The sequence below is a fragment of the Dendrobium catenatum genome, unplaced genomic scaffold, assembly GCF_001605985.2.
Source record: "Dendrobium catenatum unplaced genomic scaffold, ASM160598v2 fragScaff_scaffold_1417, whole genome shotgun sequence".
Taxonomy (NCBI): domain Eukaryota; kingdom Viridiplantae; phylum Streptophyta; class Magnoliopsida; order Asparagales; family Orchidaceae; genus Dendrobium; species Dendrobium catenatum.
Genome location: NW_021319879.1, coordinates 32,982 through 58,407, shown reverse-complemented (window position 1 = coordinate 58,407; position 25,426 = coordinate 32,982). Strand labels below are relative to the sequence as shown.

The 25,426-nt window shown below is 33.7% G+C and overlaps 1 protein-coding gene across 1 annotated transcript; it reads left to right on the top strand.

Annotated features, from left to right (window-relative positions):
- Nucleotides 1–11,423: 11,423 nt before the first annotated feature.
- Nucleotides 11,424–22,758, top strand: LOC110116120. The gene is made up of 2 exons (XM_020849593.2): nt 11,424–11,670; nt 22,365–22,758. Exons 1-2 carry the CDS (start codon nt 11,503–11,505, stop codon nt 22,596–22,598), a joined length of 402 nt encoding a protein of 133 aa, XP_020705252.1. The 5' UTR covers nt 11,424–11,502; the 3' UTR covers nt 22,599–22,758.
- Nucleotides 22,759–25,426: the final 2,668 nt, after the last annotated feature.

Here is a 25,426-nt window from a genome sequence, read left to right as displayed (position 1 = left end):
ATATATATATATATATATAGAGAGAGAGAGAGAGAATATAGAGATGAAATCAAGTTGGAAATTTCAAAAATTAAACCGGAGACCATATGAATTCAGATTTCAGCAAACTTACAATCGAACTGAACGTCTCAAAAATGCGAACACAACGACACCAAATTCGACTCAATCCGAACCCAAATGACTCCAAATCAAAGACTCAAAGCATATTTAGAAGGTTTAAACCATAATTTGGATTATCAAAAGGTTTCCAAACATGACATGCTTATAGTAGAATTGAGCGGCTAGACGAGATGAATCCAACAAGCCCAAAATTGCTAAATTCTGATATCATATGACATTTAAATGACCAATAAACGGTCCACGATCAAGAAATTTAAGATCGATCATCCATTTAAATCACTCTCAATTTAATTTCATATTCATTTATATTTTTTTTCTAGGTTGATATTAGCTTAATCATGTATTGATTCAATCTTAAAGATATTTTATGATTTATTTTTGTGCAATGATATTTTTAATATTACGTATTTAGTTAATATATTGAATTCATTCTAGCAATAATCAAGTGATTTGATGATTGGAAATCATTTTGTGAAGAAAAAAATAAACTAATTCACTATCAAAGTTTTATTTTTTTTAAAACTGACTATTTTGATCCCAAGTCCAGATGTAAAAATTTGAAGGAAAATAAAAAATAATAATTTATGCCCCCCTTAAATACATTTTCTGGCTCCGCCACTGTGAAGGGGCAAGTCTTGATAAATTATGATGAAGTTATTTGGCAATGCAATTGATTGACCAGCTTAAGAAGAGGTAATTAAGTAAGAGATCGATGCTTATAGACAAAATAGAAAGAGGTTGGTTTCACCAACTTCTTCTTTAAGAATAGCCATTCCTACTAAACTACTTTATGAAGGAGGAGAAAAGCTTATATAATAGTTTGATATAGGCATGTGTTGATGCCATTGAGGAATTGCACATCATGGTACATAACTTGTAGAATGAAAATAAGGCTATGAAAAAAGTTGTATTGAGCTTGCAATAAACAATGGGCATAATGGAGAGTTTTCTAGGGGATTGATCCTAATACTTCAATGAACAAAAGATGATCACCAAGCATCTTGATAATTGAATTAACTATTTTCATTACTAAAATAGAGCACACAACATGTTGGTCTCGTACTTAGAATAAATCAGTGTGGTTGGGCATGATCCACACGATTAGCATCACAGATAAATGTTTAGAGTATTTAGTAATGATTTATCCATCAACTACTCAGATATTATGGGTTAAAAATGTCGTATTTCTAAAAAAAATGGCTAAACAAAGGAATATTGCTTCTTGATGTTAATGTTTGCTAATACTAGCTAGTAGCTACATTAACAATATATATCAATCATGAATCATAATTAAATTAAGAAGAAATGTATGCACTTGTGAGAAGTTAATGAATTAGGGCTCTTTAGATCCATAGGTCTTTTACAAAGTTATAAGCTTTAAGGAGGTGGATTACTCTCTAAGCAATGTAATATCTCTTCACAAAAAAGATTAGTTTTGACATTTGTATCTGTAATGACTCATATTTTGACTTATATAAATAAATTTTTTAGGAGTCATTATAAGCCTAAATCATAAACCATCTTCATCATAGTATATATATTATTGTGTTTTAATTATAATATTTTTTTAGTAATTTTTGGACTCTTGTTCAAATCCTTAAGAAATTAACACATGTCGATATAACTGGGAATTTTGGGATCGTTAGGTATCCATTTTACAAACTAATTTCACCATGATTTTTTAAATAAAATTGGCTTTTTATAATTTTAAAGCTAAAAAAAGATTTATTTGAATTTTATACTATAAATTAATTAAATTATATAATTATTTTATTGTAAATATCTAAAATCACTTAACAAAATCTATTAAATCTTTTTTCCTCTTCTTAATACGGCTAATAGAGATTGGAAGAGAGAAATTATAGAGAAAAGTGAGGAGAGCTAGAGAAAAAGAAATTTAGAATTTAGTAGGGGTGTCAATTCGGGTCAGCGGGTCGGGTTCGGGTCGAACCCGAAACTGACCCGGCACTGTTCGGGTCAACCTGAACCCGACCCGTTTTTAAAAACCGGTCAGGTTTCCTGACCCAAACCCGACCCGATTCGGGTCCGAGTCAACCCGACCCGACACGAATGACCCGAATTTGATCTAAAATTTCTAATTTTCGGGTCAAAATCCAATTTTCGGGTCAAAATCGAGTCAAAATTGGGTAAAAAACGGGTCGACCTCGGGTTTTCGGGTCAAATATGAGTTTTCGTGTCACTTTCGGGTCAATTTCGGGTTGCTGGGTCAACCCGAACCCGACCCGATTTTTAAAACGGGTTGATTTGTTCAACCCGAACCCGGATTTTTCCGGGTCGTGTCAAAAATTGACATCCCTAGAATTTAGAGGTTGTGAAGTCCTGCTAGGTGATTTGTTTATCTCATTGCAAGAAATCATTACCTTATTTTTTATTTTAATGATTTTGTATATTTTGTATTTTATACGTTTTTATTTGGTCAAAACATAAAAGTTATGAAATATTGATTTTTAGCAAACTTTCACAGCATAACTTTTCGTATATAATATTTGTCGCCAATATGAACATTTTGAAAAGTTATGAAATATTGATTTTTAGCAAACTTTACTCGTTGGTTAAATTAGAAGCTATAATTTTTTGAAGTATATGCATAGTAGACAAATTTGATCGATTTTCTTATATTTTATGATTATTGCATTTCATATATGATATTGACTTACATTGGATAGAAAAAGTATCATTTACATATAAGCAATGAAGGTTAGCTGTTAATACTATAATACAGGTTGACTCTTAAAATATAATACTCTACAAAGGAGGGTGGACTGGCGAGCTTTTTTTTAAATAAAAATTTAGTAGTATAATCCTAGTTGTAGCCTAAACTAAATAAAAGAATTACACCAACGGGTAAAGCGTAACAACTCTTAAACAGAGGCGGAAAAAAATAATGAAAAAAATGTGTAATTAAACTGTCATGAAAAACATAAAAAAGAATATTAAAATTAAATGTGAAGAAATATATAGATATTTTAGGGCAAGTTAGGACAAGAGTTTTTTAGGAGGGGCAAAAAGAGTTTTTTAAGGGGGGCAAAAAAATTTTTTTACACTCCTATAAAATTTTTTTTTTTTTTACTCTTACAAAAAAAAAATTTTTTTTGAGGGGGGGCAATTGCCCCCCCTAAGCAAAAGGTGGTTCCACGAGTGCTCTTAAATGATTATAGAAAGTCATATGTGAAAATAAATTATTAATAGAAATAAATAAAAGATAATATAAGATTGATAGATGAATAACAATGACATAACACATGGAAGGATAAAAATATCATAATAAAGCTAGATGTCCTACATTGATTTTTATAATTAAAATATTTATATGATAGTGCATTAAAATGATTGATAGATAAAATTATAGATAGAACTAAAACTATACTGACATTAATATTGATAAAATATAACATAACATACTAACATGACTTATTAGATGATATTTCTCTTTATTGATTTTTTTTTATAGTTTGATAAATCTTTTTTTAACTTTATTAATTATATTGATTTTATTATTGATATTTGAGATTTTTATTAATTGCTCATATTAAGTGATGATTGATATTAACTAGAACTGAATATACACATTGATTATGGTATCATATATTGAAAGTTGTGATAGAGTTTTGATTACTTGTTGAGCTTTTATGATCATTATGTGAATTTTTATAATTTCAGATCATGAAAGGGTTCAGAACTGGTTAGAGTGAGATTAATAAAGATATTCAAATTTTCTTTTGATTTTGTTTGTATTTTCTCTTATTTTTTTTATAGTCATAAGTTTGTGATAGAGAAGTAGTTGTACTAATCTCCTAGCTATTATATTTTGATTTTAGAAAAATGAATATAGTGCAATGTTTTGAGGTATGCAATTGTAAGTTGCTTTTAATGGATATATATTTATTATTTTGATGATTTATAAAAGCTATGGTGGAATAATTAAAAAAAGATAAAAAAGTATAATTTTTTTAAATTTGATTATGGGGCGTTACAGTACATATACCAAAGTATTTCAAATAATTCAATTTCACACAAGTTAACAAAAATAAAAACATAAAAATCTCATCAAAACCTATTTTCAAACCTCAACTCAAGAGCATGAATAATAATATCAAATGAATAAACAATAATACACTCTTGACTTTTTAAACTATTGCCAACATTTGTTTGTTTACCACTCTTTAAAAAGTCACGTGATATAAATTACTCTTTACTACCCGATTTGTTAGTGTGGTAGCTGTAAGAAAGATGATATCTAACTCTTTAAACATATATACTAGTATAAATGTGAATAAAATTGTAAAAAATAAAAAAATATATAACAAGATTTAGAAATAATATATGATATGTTATATCAAAGATATTAAATTGTATATCAATATCAAAAAATTTAACAAAAATAGATAAAGATTTTAAGTGAAATTTTGGCAAAAGAATTTAAAAATTATATATTCTTTTAATTTCTCATTCTTTTAACTTTTAAATTATTCTATTTGCTTGTATCAAATATTTTTTCTCTTTCATAATAAATGGGCAACCCAAATAAACTCGAGCTTGATTAATTAATCAAGTTCAATCTCAAGCCAGAGGTTACTCAAACTAGACTCGGATTCATTTACACCACTACTCTATAACTGATTTCCCCAAAATTCTTAAGCAATGCTAAAATATAGATAAAGAAAAGACGAATTTTGTGCGCTTGAAGCAAAAGATTGGATGATATTTTCAATTTTTTTTCTTAGCCCCCTCTTGTAATTCAAAACATAAAATGTTCATGCGATTACATTTGAAATATTATAAAGGACAAATTATTTTATTTTAGTGTAATTATCTGTATATACGTCTATTAGCTCAAAAGATATTGGATTCCAAATTCGCATATGTGATGTATTTATGAGTTTATCTTAATGCCTCAAATGTTTTAAAAAAAAAAGCACTATATTTACTTAATTATATATTATTATATCATATTTGATGGATTGAAATTAGATAAATGGAAATGAGTTTCAATCTCAAGGAGTAAGAAATCTCTTCTTATTTTTTAATATTAATCAATTAATAATAAATTAATAGAATTTAATTTAAATATTAATTTTGTTTATTATAATCATTACTATTATTATTAGTAATATAAAATAATGAAGATGAAAAAAATAGGCAACTCACTGTAACTCAATTTAGAAGCAAGATAAAGAGTATTAATAAGTTAAATTATTTACCCTTGAGCTCCTCGAGTTCCAACGTGAAGCTTGCCATGCATGATCAACGGTAGACTCGGCAAAATCCCTCAACTCATTTAGTTGTGGAAGCACAACAGTAGCTAGATCAGGTCCATATTTGCCCAAAAGCTCAGCACAATTAAGGGCTATTTTAGTAAGCCTCGTAGCATGTTCCTTCGGCAGTTCGGTATGTTAGGATCCAGCATATGTTCAAAGTTTCCCATCTCAACAGATTTTTCAACATAATGAGCAAGCCCGATCGATAGCCTTGCAGCGACCAGCTGAAGAAGGATGACACCAAGAACATAAATATCAGAATTTGTTCGCACCAAGCCATTTTTCTGTTACTCAGGATCAATGTAATAGAATGTTCCAGCTACAACAGTCATATGATATTGGGTCGTGCCAACACTTGATGAAGGAATGAGGTGAGCCAAGCCAACATCAACAATTTTGCTTAAAAAATTGTTGTTAAGAAGGATGTTTGCAGCTCCTAAGCACTCTCAATCAAGTTCATCAAAGACATTAAACTATTACCAAATATCTATCAAGACTATTATTATATTGAATAACAAATACATCACCTTGTCAAAAGATCGTGAAGGGTATTTTTTATTCGGAGTATCTTGGAGGTATTTTCATTACTCAAATAAATATTTTTTATTGCATCATATCCCAGTTTCTTTTGACACGACATAAGACATAAAATTTTGATCAATTTCACTTTTCACGGTGTTAATGAGAAAATACATAACCATGCTGTTTTTTTATTGCCAATATTTGATAAGGAGAAACGACTACACTCGTGAGATAATCTTTGCGATTCCCACTTGTGAACATCATAATCGATTAGACTCATTGGAAATAGTTTTGCTCATTCAATTTGTGCACTAGCTATAAGAGGTAGATTTAAGGATAAGCTATCATGATTGTGACATGGCCATGAATGATTGGTTCATGATTGAAAGTGACGTTGGGGGAAAAAATATTTTCTCAAAATCCATTCCTTATTTAATCATAATCATAGTTTTTAGAAAGGACCAAAGTGATGGCAAGAAGTAGACTCACGATGTTAAAAGAAGAATTGAAACACTCCCTGCATAAGCGCAAGGAAGGATTGGAAGGTGTGAGGTTAGAACCTACGTGAGAGACTTCAATGTGGAAATCATGAGGCTATAGTGAGGTTTTGTGAGTTGTATTGCGAGATTGCAAGGCTCAAGTGAGGCTCTACACAGTGGGGCAAGATCGAACGATGATTTGTGCGAAGTTGAGCGATGCACTAACATGATCAACAAGACTTTGAGTTAGATCAAATGAGACAAAATCATGAGCGGAACTTGCGTCAGGAGATCAAACACTGAATCACCTAGATGAGTTCAATGAAGCTTTGAGTAAATACCAAAACTCACTTTGATATAACTTTAAAATAAGAGACAAATAAAAGAAGAAAAAAAGTTGAATACTATTTCTTACTCCAAATGATAGATGAGATACATATTTATTGATGCAATACAATCTGTTATTAATATAAAATAAAGTAACAAATTAGTACATAATTAACGGGAATAAAAAAAAAAAGCTAATAACTTGATGAGATGGAAATCATCATGTTGTTGATTTAATCAGAGCGCCCAAATTGATTGATAAGGAACCAACATACGTCTCATTGATTCCAAAATTTCCACATCTTCCCCTTTCATTGTCACCTCAATGACCTGTGGGATCACTACAACTTACTCATCAATCTATGAACTATTATAACTATTATCCTACCTACTCATCAATCAATAGATCATTATAATTATTATATACTTATTATTATTTGATGGGTGGCACTGCATCGGTTGCATGAAAAGAAAACTCAAGCCATCCATGATGCAGTTGCCTTACATCATATTCATCTTTCTCTCCCTCCCTCCCTTCCGCAAAATGGGGGTTGTATAATGGGCAACGATGATAATGATAGCTTTCAAGAGGCCTTTAAAACTAATAATACTCAATATTCACATTGTCACAAAATCCTAAACTTAAATAGCAGTAAGTAAAAAATTTCTTTGTTGAGAAACCATCAATTGAGAAGAGGAAATTAGCTACATATGTTGTTAGTGGATAGTATCCATATGCATGAAATTATTTTTTAGTATGGAAATGCTTGAAAAAAAAAGGATTTTGCAATAAACTCATCAGAACTCATATTTAGTTTTCTGATTATATCATTAAGTTGACAATCAGAGAAGAATTTCTTTCGAATAAATTTCCATTAATTACATGTTACAAGTCCTAAACATTGTTAACTACAACATGTAACAACTTATCCGATAAATTCTAGTAAAAATTCTTCTCCATGTTCTAAATATTAGTTTAGAAGAAATGAAGAGCGAGGAAGATGAGGAAGTTCGTTCCATCTGGGCGTGCGAACGAGAGGAAAAGAGCGAAAATTTCACTGTGGAATCTATTAGTTTATGTTGGTTTTATCCATTAGTCTTTTGTGCATCAATCTTAAGAAGAAAATAGAGAAGATGAAGAAGAACAATATAGAGAAAAGGAAGGAAAAAAAGTTGAGAAGAAGAAGGGAAGAAAGGGAAAAATAGAGAATAAGCAGGGCAAAATGATAAAGAACAAAATAAAGAAGAAGAAGAAGAAGATGAAATGGAGAGGAAGATGAGGAAGGAAAGGAGGAGGAAGAAGAAGAATAAAGGAAGATGAGGAAGGAGCAAGAGGAAGAAATGGGGTAGAAGTTACATGTGCGTTACCCACAACAGCTTTCAAAAAAAGTTAATTTTCTCATAATCTTTATAGCCATATTTACAAAAGAAGCTAAAGCCATCCCAAATAAACTTATTAAAAAAAACTTCAAATAAGGCTAAACTTTGTTCAATTCTTATTGGAACTATTTTTAAACTTCGCTCAAACCGTGTTTGACACTAAGTTTAAATCCAATTTGATGGGTTTATAAAGATGGTTCCAATAAAGTTCAAAGGTCAAAAAAAAAAAAATTGAGTCTATAAGAGGCTCTTAGATATTAAGACTCATTGTAGTGAGTCTATAAGAGGCATTAGGCCATAGCAATAAATTTATAATTAATATTAATTAACTAAAAAGATATTAAGTTAACTAAATTAATATTATTTATTATGTTGATTAAATAAAATTTATCATTGGTAATTAATTTAATATATTACTAATTGATGATTAATTAACATATTATTTTGTGTTTAGTATATCTTATATTATTAGTTCAATCAAATATATTAGATGTATATATCAATAAAAAAAACCAGCTCTAACAATAAAATTAATTAATGAAAAAGATAGCAAGTTAGCAACTTAACTAAATCAATATTATTATTTATTTCTAAGTATCTTAATAAATTATTAATTAATGATTAATTGATATGCTAAGTATATAAATTATGATATTGTTGCGTCCTAGAGTATTCGCGGCGGAAGGGAAATATATAGTTTAACGTCTTATCGTTGTACGAAGATCCAGCTCACAAACAGATAAGAGAGAGAATGTAACATTCATAAGAGACACCAGAGTTTTTATGTGGAAACCCCTGAAAAGAGGGAAAAACCACAGGGCCTGGCCCAGTTTGAATAAATTCACTAGTATTTGCAGTCGATTACAAATGAGGTCCTTCCTTGGGAGAAGGCCTTAGCTTAATGTCACAAATGTACATCATATAGAGCACATTACATTGTGGGAGTTACAATAATCAACATAGATATGTTTGTTTGGTTTGAAGGGCCATAGTCGGCACGAGACAAGGGCCAGAAAGACCGTAGTCGGCAGGAAACCGGAGTCTGAAAGACTGTTGTCTGTTGATGGAGGTCAGAATGACCATAGTAGGCGACGGAGGTCGGAAGGACCATTGTCGGCAAGAGACCGGGGTCTGAAAGAACGTTGTTTGGTGATGGAGGTTTGAACGACCATAGTAGGTGACAGAGGTCAGAAGGATAATAGTCAGCATGAGACAGGCGTCTGTAAGACCGTAGTTGAAGGGCAGTATTCTGAGAGAATTCTGGGCATCAAGTGGTGGCCTGGTGGAGCTCAGGGCCTCTAGTAGTGGTTTGGCAGAAGTCAGGACCTCAGTTGGTGTTCTGATGGAGCATAGGGCCTCAAGTGATGGTCTGGCAGAAGTTCGGGCCTCAGGTGGTGGTCCGACAGAAGTCTGGGCCTCGGGTGATGTCCTGATGGAGCATAGGGCCTCAAATGGTGGTTCGGCGGAAGTTCGAGCCTTAGGTGGTGGCCTGGTGAAGCACATGGCCTCAAGTGGTGGTCTGGTGGAGCTCATGGCCTTAGGTGATGGTCCGGCAGAGCAACAGCGTCAGGCGGTGGTTCGGCAGAGGTGAGGGCCTCAAGTGGTGGCTTGGTGGAGCAACGGCATCAGGTTGTGGTCTAGTGGAGGCGAGGGCCTCAAGTGGTGGTCTGACGAAGTAACGATGTCAAGAAGGGGTTCGGAGGAGGCGAGGGCCTCAAGTGGTGGTTCGGCGGAAGTCAGAACCTTAGGTGGTGGTCCGACGGAGTTCAGGCCCTTAGGTTGTGGTCCGGCAGAGCAACGACGACAGGTAGTGATTCGGTAGAGGTGAGGGCCTCAAGTGGTGGTCCAGCGATGGTCCGACGAAACTTCGGAGGTGGTCCGGCTAAACTCCAGCGGTGGTCGAGGAGGAGCTTCTTCCTTCTCTTCTCTCTTCTTCTCCTCTTCCTCTCCTCCTCTCTTCAATAGAAATGAGGGGTCTATTTATAGATTTTTGGAATGGCATGGCTCGTAAATAGGCGAGAGATCAAGGGTAAATGGGGAGTGGTTGGATGGAATTCGGCATTCGGCGATATTGGGCTCGTTGGATTTGTATCGTCGAGCGCTCGATTCGACTATAAGCACGTCATGTTTGAAAACCATTTGATAACCCAAATTGTGGTTCGAACCATCCAGCAGCGCTTCAGGTCCTTGATTTGGACTTATTCGGGCTCAGATTGAGTTAAATTTGGTGTCGTTGGGTTCGTATTTCCAAGATGTTCAGTTCGACTGTAAGTTTGTTGAAATCGGAGTTCGGATGGTCCCAATTTTAATTTCAGAAGTTTCCAACTCGGGTTTGCTTCGAGATTCATGCCCGATCAAGATTATTTTTTGATGATATATCACATATGATTAATCCAACTAAAATTAACATGTACCAAGTTAAGGTTATCGGACTTCGCTGGACGTCTATGCGAAGATGCATTTCTTTCCACTGTTGGACTTCTACCTGACGCTGTCCTTCTGATCTTCGTCGTCAGACTACAGTCCTTCCGACCTCCGTCGTCAGCCGACTACGGTCCTCCTGACTTACGTCGCCCGCCGACTACAGTCTTTCAAACATCCGTCGCCCGTTGAATACGGTCCTTCTAACTTATGTCGCCCGCCGACTACAGTCTTTCCGACCTCTGTCGCCAGCCGACTACGGTCCTCTTGACTTACGTCGCCCGTCGACTACGGTCCTCCTGACCTACGTCGCCCGCCGACTGAATTCCTTCCAACAAAGCGAATACGTCGATAGTAGCTCTTTGTATTTACATCATGTAATATACTCCATAAGATGTATATCAAGCTAAGGCCTTCTCCTAAGGAAGGGCCTCATTTGTAATCGACTGCAAATACTAGTGGATTCATTCAAGCTGGGCCAGGCTCCGTGGTTTTTCCCCCTTTTCAGGGGTTTTCCACGTAAAAACTCTGGTGTCTCTTTTGAATGCTACACCCTCTCACTTATCTGATTCCGTGCCGGATTTTCGTACAATGCTAAGACGATAAGCCTGATATTTCTCTACCGCCGCGAATACTCTTGAACGCAACAATTTTTAACTTAAATTCTTTTGCATTAGTATGCTATTCTCATTTTTTATTAATTAAGCTGAACTCTATAGTTGAATAAAACAAAATTTGTTAATCAAATTAGATTGCTCTGTCGGATCACTCGGGTTGCCAACAGATCAGGTTCAAGTTCACTTTTTGACTCATTTATTAAATGAGTTAATATTTCAGATCGGATCGGAAGGAGACCCATTAATCAATTTTGACACGCCTTAAGCTCTTCTTGATTACAATTACACTCCCTGCCCCTAACAAATTTCCGGCCTCTTCTCCGGAACTGAACGATCGAGCTCAGCAGATCAGCGGGAATGTTTGGGACGGCGATAAGATTCCTAGCGAAGAAGCCAAAGCCGAAGATGAAGCCGATCGAGCTGAAAACGCCGCCGGAGCAGACTCAGACGATCACCCGAACCATCTTCGACGTCGTCAAGGAGCACGGCCCGCTAACCATCGCAGACACCTGGGAACACCTCAAGGTATCTTCACTTTCTGGCTCCTTTCTCCATCTTGTTTCACTTACCTTATTCGTGATATTGGGAGAAATTTCTGCATCAGTGGGAGAAATGATATATATCCTCTCCTCGTCGCAGCCTAGTGAAGCGATAGAAATCTGTATTTGTCGATTGATCTTAATTTATTATGCTTATGGAACTAGTTCGCTGAGCTGATTATGTCATGGGGTTGGTTAATAGTACGATCAAGTCAGTGGGATTATTCCTACGATGCACAGCTGGTGAAATGTCCATCAGCGAAAGATTAGCCACGTGTAGCCAGGTGTAGTGCAATCTATATTACTAGGTGATTTGAATGAGAGCTCGGATATTGAATAATGCAGATTATGTATTCTATGCTTGATAGGAGAGTATTAGCTGATGTGGTTTTACAATAAGCGTTCAGTTTGATTTTTTTTTTTTACGATTGCTCAAATTTTCCTTATTGGTTTTTGTACCATCCTATCTATGAGTTCAATGCTTCTCCTAGCAAGATCTTCATCATGAAATCGTATTTTAGCCATGACTTTTTGTGCCAAAGTGACCACAGTAAGCTATTAACTAGTTTTGCACCGTGAATGTTTAGGACTAGAAATAATGCAATGTAGATTCGAGGTTAAAACGGGAATTAAAACGTGTTTTTTTAATAACTTGTTGCAAAACCTTTTTATTATAGCTTATTATCATGAGATTCATAAAAATATATTACAAAATTTCATCTTTACATAGATACCATGAATATTAACTGATCACATTACAAAACAATGTTTTGAGTCATTTCTCTATTGTGTTCTATGTCAGTACTTTCTAAAAGGTAGGAGCATGCCTTGCAGAAACAATTTGAGTGACTTTCAAGTTACTTTATACAGTTGGAACTTACTTTATACATTTGGAACAAAAGCTTAAGCTATCCATTCAAAATGTAGTTTTTATTCCATTTGGGACCTTACGAAGCGATGAGCCTTGAAATGAAATTTTATGCCCCTGTCTGATTTCTTTTAATTTTTTTTATTTTGTTTCAATTTTCATTTTCTTTAATTTTGGTATTTGAACATTGTCAACTTTGATCGTTGTTATCAGAAGATTGAGTTCAAATATCAACTTTATGAGCTATCATATGAATAGTGAACTTGAGATTTTGTATTTTGTAATAAATTTTCCTTGTAAAATATTTTAAAGGCCTGATATGAATATAAAATAAATATCTTTGTGAATTTTATAGTCATATGTTTATTCATGAGAATAGGATTTATAGTGCGCCATTTAATACTTACTATTCAAACACCTCTCATGAGGTTCAAGTCTCATCAGCTTCAATCATTGCAAGGAAGATCGAACTTGAAATAAAATATGGGATTTATGATTCTGCCCTATAAGCAGAGCGACCCACTTGAGATCATGCGTATAGTATTAATGCTTTCTTTTTGAATTTGAAAAGAGAGTTTGAATTTTGTGACATATTTGCAAGATGTTAAAATATTACATATTTTGAGCCAAAACAAATTTGAATTCTTTCCATGTTAACCTACGCAACATTCTCATACCTAAGTGATGTGATACAACATGCGGTGAAACATGAATTGCACTTTAGACTCTGGCTGGACTACAGGGCCGGCGGCAAGAGAGAAGTGGGGGAAGGATTCTCGGGTTTGGACACAAGAAGAAACAGTAAAAAAAATTGGAATTTCCTAACCTCGCGCACCTCTTCTTCAAGATCTCAAAGGAGATTGTAGGGATGTCGGAACTCACACAGAGATCCAAGAAACTCTTCTCAAGAACTCACAAAGAGATCTTGAGAATCTCGGAACTCACAAAGAGATCCTTCTGAACTCACTAAAAGATCAACAAGAAAATAAAATTTTCATTATCAATAATTCATCATCACTATTACAAGAGAAGGGCCATATAAATAGGCCTCACAATAACAAAGAAAAATAAAAGACTAAAATGCCCCTCGGGCTACAATAACGACCAAATGCCCATAAGGGTAAAAACGGAAAAACATAAAAAAAAAATAAATAAACTACTACATAAACTGATGAAAATAAAGATCATGATCATGGTCGTCGATCTCCGGCATCTCCTGATGGTACATGTGTCGCAATCTCTGACGATGTCCTCATCACTAAGATTTGGAATTGAATGTATTGGTCGGAGTATATTTGAGTTTAGTGATTTTATTGGTTCATTGTGTCACACATGTCTTTCGATGCTTTTGCAAGGTATACTTCTTACAGTGCATTCGTGCAATGCACTTGTATATTTTATACTTCTCTTGCATGATGCACTTATGTGATACACTTATCTTCTTGCATTATCTTTGATGCAATTGTATAGTATTTTTACACGTTCATCAGTATATTTGCATTATACATTTAGTGAATTCATGGATAAAATTGCTTTTGGTGATTTAACGCATCCTGCGCATTGTCAAAATAATTGTGCAACTTGTGACATGCAATAGTGCATTGTTTTGTCTCATTTAAAAAAATTCAATCATGAGATGCACTATTCGCTCATGGGCTATACGGGCTACTTATGGGACTCACTCCTTGTTTACGAGGTGTGTGCGAGTTTTTTTTAGTAATTAATGTGCATGTCGATTAGGGCACTTGTACACCCATGACAAGCAACATGTTTGAACGTTTTGTCTTGACGTGATAATTGTTCATGGGAATGTACTGTCGTTGAAGCATTATTGTAGTATAGCATTTTAAGTTCATCATTGTTCACATTTTGGTCGCTTGTGTGTATTGCGAATATGGTTGGAAGTGTTATGGGTTAGGATCATTAGTATATTTTTAAAATGGACAATTTATATATATGTATCTTGTATTTTAGTCAGATAGGTCCCACTATGCATCAATTTTCTTGTTATAAATAGGGGGAAGCTCATTCATTTAACTGTTCAAGCACCCATTTGCCTCACAGTTCTTACAATTCTTTGTGATTAGTTGGAGTTAGGGAGATCTATCCTTGTCGACATGCGAGTTTTTCAAGTTTGTTACAAATTCCTTGTGAGTTCATTCAACATTTCATTTGGTGCCACATACTTCTTATATTTTGAATTTTTTATTGTTGTTTTGCAATTTGCACTAGTTCATTTTCTTTATTTATCAATTTTGCATCTTGTACAATCCAAAATGTTCATTTATTTAATTCATTTTAAGTTTTGTGCAAGTCGGGTTATTTAATTTCGACAGTTTCTGGCATCTTCTTTATATAGGGGGCATCTTTGGGAGTGTAAGCCTTCTTCGAGAGTATAAGCCTGCTCACCATACTAAAAAATGCTTATATGGTTGGTGTCATTAGACATTGTGATTGGAGGTCTTTTGTATCACCATGCCCAAAAAGTCGTGCATAGGTATTTTTGTTGTTATGAAGTCTGGAATATTTTTTTTCCACATCAATAAAGACAAACATGAGTACTTAAATTTGAATTCCCTTGCATGCTAAAAAATCATGCATGGAGTTTACCATCCATGTGACGAACGTCGCCTACGATTGTCTATTGCCCAACGATTTTCTATTGCTGCTTTAAGAAATGTATGCACAGGTGTCTTTCAAGTTTCAGTGCATCAAATGAGTTGCAATTAAGATTTTGAGAATTTTAAATGTTTACGAGTGTCTACCTTTGCACGCGAGATGATGAGGTGAACACATCGAGTTTTTTTATGTTCTTTTTTATTTTTGTCTCTTTTAGAGGAAGAAAGAGGAGATAAGAAGATAGAGAGAGGTAGAAAAAATGAAGAGAGAAATATAGTGAATTAGAGAGAAAGAGGGGGAGATTTAGAGAGAGAGAGAAAGAGGAGGGAGGAGAGTGATAGAGAGAAGAGAGGCAGTTAATGGCTAAGTCAAGTTAGCAATAATGATAGACATGCACAGGATTGGGAGCTAGGAGAGGTCAGGCAGCGGCTAGGGCTGTGGCGCAGGCGACAACACTATGGGGTTGAGCGCCGAGTTGCAAAACAGGGAGGGCGAAGGAGTTGGGTGTGGCGCGGTGGAACTGAGGAAGAGGGGGGAGGCGGGTTGGGCTTCAGAGGTTGGCAAGTGGGGAGTGTTAACATTGATAGTTGGGGCAAGGAGCAACTACGACAATGATTAGTGTGACGCTCTAGAATCTAATAGAATGATTGAACTTACTTAACCTTACAGCTAATTAACTCATCCATCAATAACAATCAACCAGAGCTACTAAATTTTCTAATATGAAAGCAGTATAATCAAAAATTTTCCTTTCATCAAGCCATTAAAATATTACCCAATCCATTTTCAACTCTATACATCAAAATAAATAAAATTGGATTACAAAATTAGTACCTTGTATCCAAAATCATGGCTATACACCTAGTCCACTCAAAAGTCTTTTATCTTTTCAAACAATAAAAGGAACAGAATGAGCATATATCGCCCAATAGACTTCTTATCTAACTCACCACATATCTCAATATTCAAATTAAAAACTAAAATTTTCAATAATGTAATAAAATGAAATAAATAGCTCTAAAGTATTAAAATAACAAACAATGACATATTTTCACGGCATACTTAATATTTTAACTTGCAACCTGCTTACACATATTTTCATATACTTCACAGAATACTTAGCCTAAAAAATTCACTTGTATATGACTTTCATATTTCATCAAAGTTTATACCGATGTTTAGAATTACCAACATTCATTTCAGATATTTTCTTTAATGCATTAATACAAATACAATACAATGATTAGCATGCACATGCCTCAATGCCTTTTTATCACTCCACTTTCACTTATAGCTCTCTTTACCTCCCACACTTGCATATAGCTAGTGGGGCCAGAATCTCTCTCATATTTACCTATAGCAGATGGGGCCAGAAGAATACGTACAATGGAGATAACCTCCTGCACTTGTTTTTAATAAACGGGGCCAGAAGAGTATATTTAGGGTTCTTGTCACATAATAGAGAGTACACTTCTTCTACATATCAGAACAACTCTAATGCCATATTATGCTCAATGCAAATGAAATACAATAACAATTGAATTTCACATATGCATGAAATGTATGTACAAAGTCACATTGCATATATACCAGTCCACTCACTGAACTTTTCCAGAATCACTTCTAATTTCAAAAGAGCATTCATATGAACATTTTAAAACTTTTAAATAATTATTACAATTGCTAAAAAACCCTCAATTGGAACGTGTACTAAAAAATTTACGTAGGAAAAATCAACCAGTGAACATTTAATTTCATATTGTCAAAACGTTCGGAACATAGCTTACGACAACATATAAAACGTTATGCAGTGAAAACTTCGTAAAACCTAAAAAAAAAATGCTTTTTAATCTATATTTTTTTATAAAATAACTGGAATGAAAGTTAGAGAATAATTCAGAAGCCTATTTGAGCTCTATAATTTCTCTAACTGGAACGACGATCAATTCCCAAGCTTTAGCCTATAAATCTCCGCACTCTCTTTCTCTTTCCTCTTCTCCCTCTCCCTTCTCTTCTCTTCCCCGGCAAGGTAGCTGAGGAATGGGAAATGGCAAATGGTTTCAAATATTTTAAATATTATATTTCCACTATTTTAACCTAGCACCGCGGGGCTCTTTTTCCTAGCGCAACAGCGGTACCAAAGAATCTTCTAGATGATCCGAGAATATGCTCACCTGAAACCCGACCTTGTGGTGCACGCTCCAACCTATTTTTTTGTCCAAAAATTCAAGAGCTCAAAGCCGGGGCACCGCCAACCCCAGCCCCACGATGTTCATAGAGCAAATTTCCAAAGCTTAGATTTTCATTTCTCATGCCCCAAGCCTTGTTACTTTCTACCCCATTCAGCATTTTAAGACTCATAACTATTAATTAATTTAAAATTTATGACCATTAACAAAAAATACCTCAATTTCGAATCACAGATATTACAATTTGGGCGTTGGAGAATGACAGAACAAGGGAGAGTGAGAAAATGAGAAAAGTGTGAGAGAGGGAGGGAGCGCGTGAGGGAGAATGAGGGTGAGTGATGGGTGAGGGCCACGAGAGAGTGATTTTTGAGGGAGGGGGTGTCTTGCATGACATGACATGGGTGCAGGATGGAAGGGGAGGGGCAAAAATGGTAGGGATCTTTATTTTTTTATTTGTTCAACAAAAATTTTCTTCTGAAAGTATTTCAAATTCTAAAGCAAGGGTCTTCAATGATGACAACTTTAAATTCTAGATGTATGCTCTTCAAGGATAGTGACCAATGGAGGTGGGGCTAAAAAATGGTTAAGTCAAACTTATAATTAAGCTTAAGATCATCATTGGAAAGTCATTTGTCATTATAAATATCCTTAAAAATTGTAGTTTGCTTAGCATGAGAATGAACCACTGGACTTAACATTATGATATAAAGTAATATCAACATACCATTGTCGATTGAAAAAGTTATTGACTGACATAATTAAGTATAATAGTTTGACAAGTATTGATAACTATCTCAACTATGATAAGGAGAATAAATATCATAATCTGAGTGCGTAAAAATATAACTAACCTAATAATTGCTAACATATTCAAGATGCATATTATAATAAGGCTAAGAAGGGCAATTCAAGTAATAAGAAGGAACAAAATCGCCAAATAGATCTTATCATCCTCTGGAGTAGAAGCATGACTTATAGTAATATGGAATAGGGATGATGAATGAAGTCCTTAGATTAGGAACTAAATAAAATGTAGGAGGAAAGAGGGAAGGTTGGGCCATGTAGGGTAAGAGAGGGGAAGGTTGTCAATGAAAAAGGAAATGGATTTTTATGCCTTTAAAAAGTGCGAAGGCTATGGAGTTTAGGAATTAAGAAGAATGTTCAATGAAAAGTGGGAAGAGCTAAGAATTTATTGGAGTAGAAAGTGGATAAGTGAAAGGGGGAGGAATGGTTAACCATTGACCCTTAGAAAATGGAGGGGGTGGTTAGAGGGATTAAATGGAAAGGGATATATGCATCTATGTGATGCTTAGGACTTAATGTAGAATTAAATGTTTTAGTCCTACGCTTGTCCATGAGAGGCTGATCAAAATGGAAGAGGATAGGTCAAGAGTTAGTTTATAAATATGAATGTTTGGATTTTGTTGTAACAAGACTATAAAATGAAGAAAAAACCCCTACTAACTTTCACAAAAGAACTCAAACTTGTTTGGATTAGAAAGTATATCAAAAGAAATTGAATTGCAATGATTTTTTTTTTAGAACTAGAATCTTGTAGGAATGGACGTTGGCAAATTAAATCTTTTTTTGCACAAAATTTTTGATATAATGTTTCCTATGTGTTGTCCTGGTTTTTCAAAAATATTCATCACAATTCAAGTTCATTTAAGCTTCTTTCCATTTCAAACATGATCGAATCATTTTGCAAATTTTTGTAGGATTTGACAACCAATCTTTTACCGACCCTTGCCTTTTCCTCTTCCATTTTTACCAAACCCTCTAGCTCAAACTTCCATCGAAAGGTTTTCAAGTGATAAAACTTCATTAAATATTAAATGCTACTTTCAATAAACCCTTTCTGAATTCCAATCCCAACAATATTTAATCTCCGTATACATCTCCCCTCCCTTCATTCCCTAAGGGTCAATGATCAATTGTTTATCCTCCTTCCTCTAATCTATTTTCTATTCCAATAAATCCTTCCCCCTTCATAAATTTTATGAAATATTCTTGCTAATTTTTGAACTCTAAACACACCCTATGAACTTTTTCAAGGTAATCACATTCATTCCCCTTTCCCTTTCCCTCCTCTCTTCCTTATCCATTATACTTTTTTCCCTAAGCTAAGCCTTAATCTGTTTTCCCTACGATATTTTTCTACAACTAATGCTCGTATTCCAGAGGATACTATGATCTATTTTACAATTATGTTTCTCCTCATTGCTTACAATCATTATTGTGAATCCATTGTTCCTAATTGGAAGACAAATTATCCTTTTCTGAAGTCTGATTATGGTACATATTCTCCTTTTTTTTTGTTAAAACCCACAGAGGGGCCTATGCGTTAATATAAAAAACAGGTTACAGAGTCCTTAGGGGAAACCGTCAGCTCACTACTGCTCAAAAGAGCTACAAAATAATTGAAAATAAAAACTATGAGCCAATAGTTTCCACTATCAAAAAAGTACAAGGACCCTAAGAACATGCTAAAGATGCTAAAAGCCAGCATCCAAAAAAGAAAGACCATTAAATAAACTTGACGCACCGTCTTTCTGCCAAAATTGTTGAAGGCCTGTATCCTCTGCAAAAAAGAAGAAACAAAAGAAGCACAACAAACACGAAGCCAAACAGAAATGGTGGAAGCACGAAACACTCGAGAGGCCCTGGAATGCAGCAGAGGAATTCATCACCTGCAATAAAACCTCCAGCAAAACAAATTCCAAAAAATACATATGCCAGAAACCCAGCCCAAACCAAAAATGAAAGGCACCAAACCTGGAAACAGCCACGGCTTGGAGCAATCCCCACAAAGGGAAACATATGGAGACAGCCACAACAAACACAAGCCAGAAGAATAATTCCAACCAAACAAAAAACAACCAATTACCTAGAAACATAAGGGATACCCAACCGATCAAGGTGTAACACACCTTTAAGATAAAACGGGATAGAAGAAAAAACATAATTGGTGAAACCATCCAGGTTACAGCCTAAATTAGCAAGCCAAGTAGCCGCAGCATTAGCATTTTTATTCAATAATATTAAAAGAAGAATTAATGAAGATCTGAAGTTTCTTAATATCCCTAACAACGTAAAATAAGCTCGGATTATAGCCTCTTTCCTCAGAATTTTGTAAGTAGGAGATGTTAATACCGGCATGGATCTCAATAATCAAGGACGAAACATTAAGAGGAATGCACAATTGGAAGCCATAAAGAATAGCCATACAAACAGCATACTCCATATTGCCATTCATAATAGGACCCGCATAAGCAACCACCAAAATACCATTAGAATCCCTGATCAAGCCACCACAACCACCCGTTTTATCAGCAAAACACCCGTGGACGTTAAGCTTAAAATGATTGTCCATAGGCTTAATCCAAGGAATGGCCTTAATAGCAGCAGGATTGCCCGACTTACTCAACCAAAAGAAAGAAGCTAGGTGAGAGTAGTTCTTAAAGTTCTTAACATAAATCAAATTAACTGCCACCATAGCTAACACTATCTCTTTAACCTTGTGAATAATATTAAGGTGGTTCATCATTAAACAAAGCATTGCTTCTTTCCAGCCAAATGTACCACAAAACCAGAGCAGGGATGGTATTTCTAATATTGCCTTTTTCCTCAACAAACCAATCCTTCAAAAAAGCCTTAAGAGGCAAATGAGCATTAAAAATGTTTAAATGGAAGAGGTCATCGAAGAAAACCCACGTCTTAACAGCCACAGGACCCGAGATAAAAATATGATGCAAAGTTTCAGAATGGAAACAACATTGGCATTTAGAAGCAAATGAAAAACCTTTTTTCATAAGATTATCAATGGTAGGAAGAAATTTATGAAGCAATCTCCACATAAAAACAGAAATAGTCTTAGGGATATTCTTGTGCCAAATATTAGAATAAATCTTCTCAAAAGGCCTTTTACTTCTAAAGGACAGCCACACATGCTTAATATGAAAAGCCCCATCATTAGAGCAATCACACATAATCACATCTTTAGAATTAATATTAAAACTTAACGAAAGAATCTTGTCAATAATGCAGCTATGAACAAAATTCGAAAGCTTGTCCACATCTCAACCATTATCTTTAAAAAAGAAATTAACTTTCAGAGAATCAACAGAAAAGGTATTAAGTAATAAATCAATAGAGTCCTTACCAAGCCATTTATCCTGCCAAAAAAGGATGTTCTCATTTCCAAGCCCCCAGAAGATAATGGAATCCATCTCCCATTTAAGCTTACACAAACGTTTCCAAATTTTAGAATCACCAGACTTAACCGACAAAACAGAGTATAACAAAACTATTATTATTATGATAGCGTGAACCGATACCCTATTTATTGAGGAAAATAATTAGATGGTCCATTGACTCTTTATGAAAGATCAAAATGATCTCCAATTATCTTAAATGATTATTTTAATCTCTCAAGTATCTAAAAAAGAATCAGAATTGGTTCTTTTTTAAGGGGTTGAAAGACCGAAATAATACTTTGATATAATTGAGAACTATTTTGATCTTTTATAAAGATGCAAAATGCATTTTGATTATTTTCTACTATTTATTGTTATGACAAAAATCATTGTACATTTTAGTAATAAAATCCTATACTGACATTTCTTCTTACCATAAGGTCTATTTCATTAAGGGCATTTTGAAATTTCTTTTGTATTTTCAGCTGCTATAATTTTTTCTACATAAAATAGGCGTCGTCTTATATTTGAATTAGAGAAATCAAAGTTGTAATACCTACCATTAAATTATAATGAAATATATAGTTATCGGAATCACTAAGGTTACGTTTGGGACGGCTTTCTTACTGCTTCTTAAAGCAGCTTTTCAGTACAAAAATTATTTATTTCTCACCATTAAATTACTCTTGATGTTTGAATTATTTTTCACTTATTTCTCAATAGAATTGATCTATAAGATGCAAAAGCATAATCTCAATAAAGAGTCATTACTTTCTTTCTGATGATTGAAAACTTGAATCTTTCTCAGGGAGTTGGCCTAAAAGGATTGACAAGCAAAAGGCACATGAAGATAATCCTGCGATGGATGAGGGAAAGGCAAAAGCTGCGGTTAATCTGCAACCATGATGGCCCTCATAAGCAATTCCTCTACACCACCTGGTTTACCAATCCAAAAGCCATGCCTTCCTCTGTACCAAGCAAGAGTTCTTCATTGCATAAGCAGAACAAATCTTGGTCTTTTCCCCTACTGAGCAGAGGTTAGAAGCAAAACCTTTTTTTAACTAATGGGTTTTATGGTTTAGAAGCATTAGAAGTATATTGTACTTAATTGTTTCTGTATTTTAACTATTTTGATGATTTGATTTGAAATAAAAGGAATATAATGTAGAATTTGAGGGATTGAAATATTCTTTAAGCTCTTATTTTTCCTGTATTTGAAAATCACCTGAAACCGGCGCGCCGCCTCGTCGCTGGCCTACCCATCTTCCTCCTCATCTCGCATGCTAGTCTACCTCTCTTATCATCTCCTTGTGTCACTCGCCTCGAGCTCACATTGCCTCCTTGCCTTGTAAAATTATTCTATGCAGATACAGATGTTGTCCGGAGGCGAATCAAAATGTGCCACATCATTTTCTTGCTATGTACCGTGGCTGTGTATTGTTGTGTTCCAGGTGATGTGGCGCGTTCTGATTTGACTTTGAACGATCCGGTGTCCTTACAAAATAATCTCCCTTGCCTGACTTATCCTGTCACTCCCCAACCTACTACATGTTATATTTCTACTCCAAAGAATATATTTGAAATTTAGCATAAGAAGCACAAAGAAACATTTAATAATTAAGTTTTGTTTGGAACAACTTTTGACAGCCGTTTTTTCACTACTTTTAAATAACTTTTTTAGTAAAAAACTGCTTGAAAAAACCGTAAGAAAACTGTCCTAAACGAAGCCTTAACCTGCGTTCAACTAAACAATTCCATTATTTTCAAAATGCATGTATAAATTAATAATCTATTTTACTTAAACACAAAATAACACATAAGATTATAAAATTGGTCCAAAAGCTTCATTTTTTACTGTTACATTCTGTTGTGCTCCTTTGTATAACATTATATTATGTTGTGATATTAAATAAAATTTATATCATTTAGTAGAAGTAAATTAAAATTATTATTTATAATGGAGTTTTTATGATTTGATAAAACATTACTGCTATGAGTTTGATAAAATTATTAAAAATATAATTATTTAAAATTTATAATGTATTTTTTAATTAACATCTAATTAACTTAAATTCTCATAGTTGAAGTGAACTACAAAAGGATTGTTAAGGGTAATATTAGGATTAATCAGAGGCATTTTTATTTTAAGAAATTTAAAGATATTATATACTTTGTGAAATTATGAATGATAATTTTTATAAATAATATTCACATTTAAGGTTTCAAAAATTAAAAAAAAAAACATAAAATTGTTGGCTTGCAATTTGCCAAACTTCTCCATTCACCCATTTTCAATATAATTATTTGACATTAATATAGACAAATCAGGAAGATCAAGAGGGCATAATTGAGTCAAGTCGACTCATGAGCTGATTTTTGCTCAATTTGATAAATGGCTCGTCATCTGAATTCGATGAGCTAATAAATTAAATTTGAATAAGCTCATTTTTAAAATATTAACATTAATTATATTTAAAGTATATTAAATTTTAACAAATTTTGTATAGAATTACTAAAAATATTTAAAAACTAAATTGCTCTTTTTTATTTCATGTGATTTCTTATCTTTTTTAATTATTTTTATCATATTTTTATCATAATTGTATAAAAATGATTCTCTTTTATAATAAATTAGTTAGCTCGTGATATATTCATATTTACTCTATAATATGAAGGTAAAATAGTGTTTAACTCAAAATTTCTAGAAATGTATGTGATGAATAATATAAAATATTATAAATATATTTTTATTGATATTTTGGTAGAAAACTATTTTTATATAGCATTGAAAAGTGAGGAATAAAAAAAGATATCTTTATTAATGAAATATATATTATATAATTCATTACTATAAATTCATTTATACAAATTTATCACTTGTTATTATTAATGATATTATCACCACAAACTCAAAATGAGCATATACCGACTTGAGTTCAAGAAATTTATATAATAATAAATAGATATTAGGTAGACACAAAAGTAACTAATCATTATAGATGGTCTTCTTAATACTATGAGAGATCAAATTAGAGTTTTGTTTGGGACAATTTATTATTATTATTTTTTAAAACAAGTTTATAGTATAAGTTTTTTTTTTTTTATTTAAAAACTATTTTAAGAAGTAATAAGAAAATAGTCCCAAATGAAATCTAAGATTTAGTTTTCTTATTGATTTCTAAAACAATTTTTTAGTACAAAAAATTTTTGAATTAAAAATTTTTGCACAAAAAATTACTTTAAAAACTAATAAGAAAGTTGTACCAAAGCCTAAAAAACATCATCAAAGAGATTTCACATGTGAAGGCCAATGAATTATTCTCAATTGAAAGCCAAAGAGGTGGTCCACCATAAGAAGGTTGTAGCTTTGATGGTTTTGTGTTTTGGCCTCAAGGTTGATGATAATATAACTTTTCGTTGCGTTGGCAATGGTGATTTAGAGAGAGAGAGAGAGAAGGGATCAAAGCTTTGGGGAAGATGGAGGGGTTGGAGAGAGAAAGAATAAGAAGAGTAGTGAGAATGGGATTTGGGATGGTAGAGGGGTTGGAGAGAGAGAGAGAGAGAGAGAGAGAGAGAGTAGGAGACTAAGGCTTCGTTTAGGAGACTTTCTTTATGCTTCTTAAAGCAGCTTCCTAGTACAAAAATTTTAATTTTTATACTAAGAAGCTGCTTTAAGAAGCAATAAGAAAGCCATCCCAAACAAAGCCTAAGTGATATTGAATCAAGGTTTTGACATCATAATAAAAAATATAGAAGACTGTTTTCATTTGATTTATAGGCTAGTATAAACATGCTTATTCATAGGTGGTGAAGTGAATAAGAAAAGGAGGGAGAGAGAGAGAATAGGAAGGTAGTGAGAATGGATCAAGG

Bases quoted from the DNA above. Each gene is read 5' to 3' on its own strand.
- LOC110116120 (XM_020849593.2), top strand. From the start codon at position 11,503: ATGTTTGGGACGGCGATAAGATTCCTAGCGAAGAAGCCAAAGCCGAAG. The intron at 11,671-22,364 runs GTATCTTCACTT...AATCTTTCTCAG, and splicing joins ACACCTGGGAACACCTCAAG to GGAGTTGGCCTAAAAGGATT.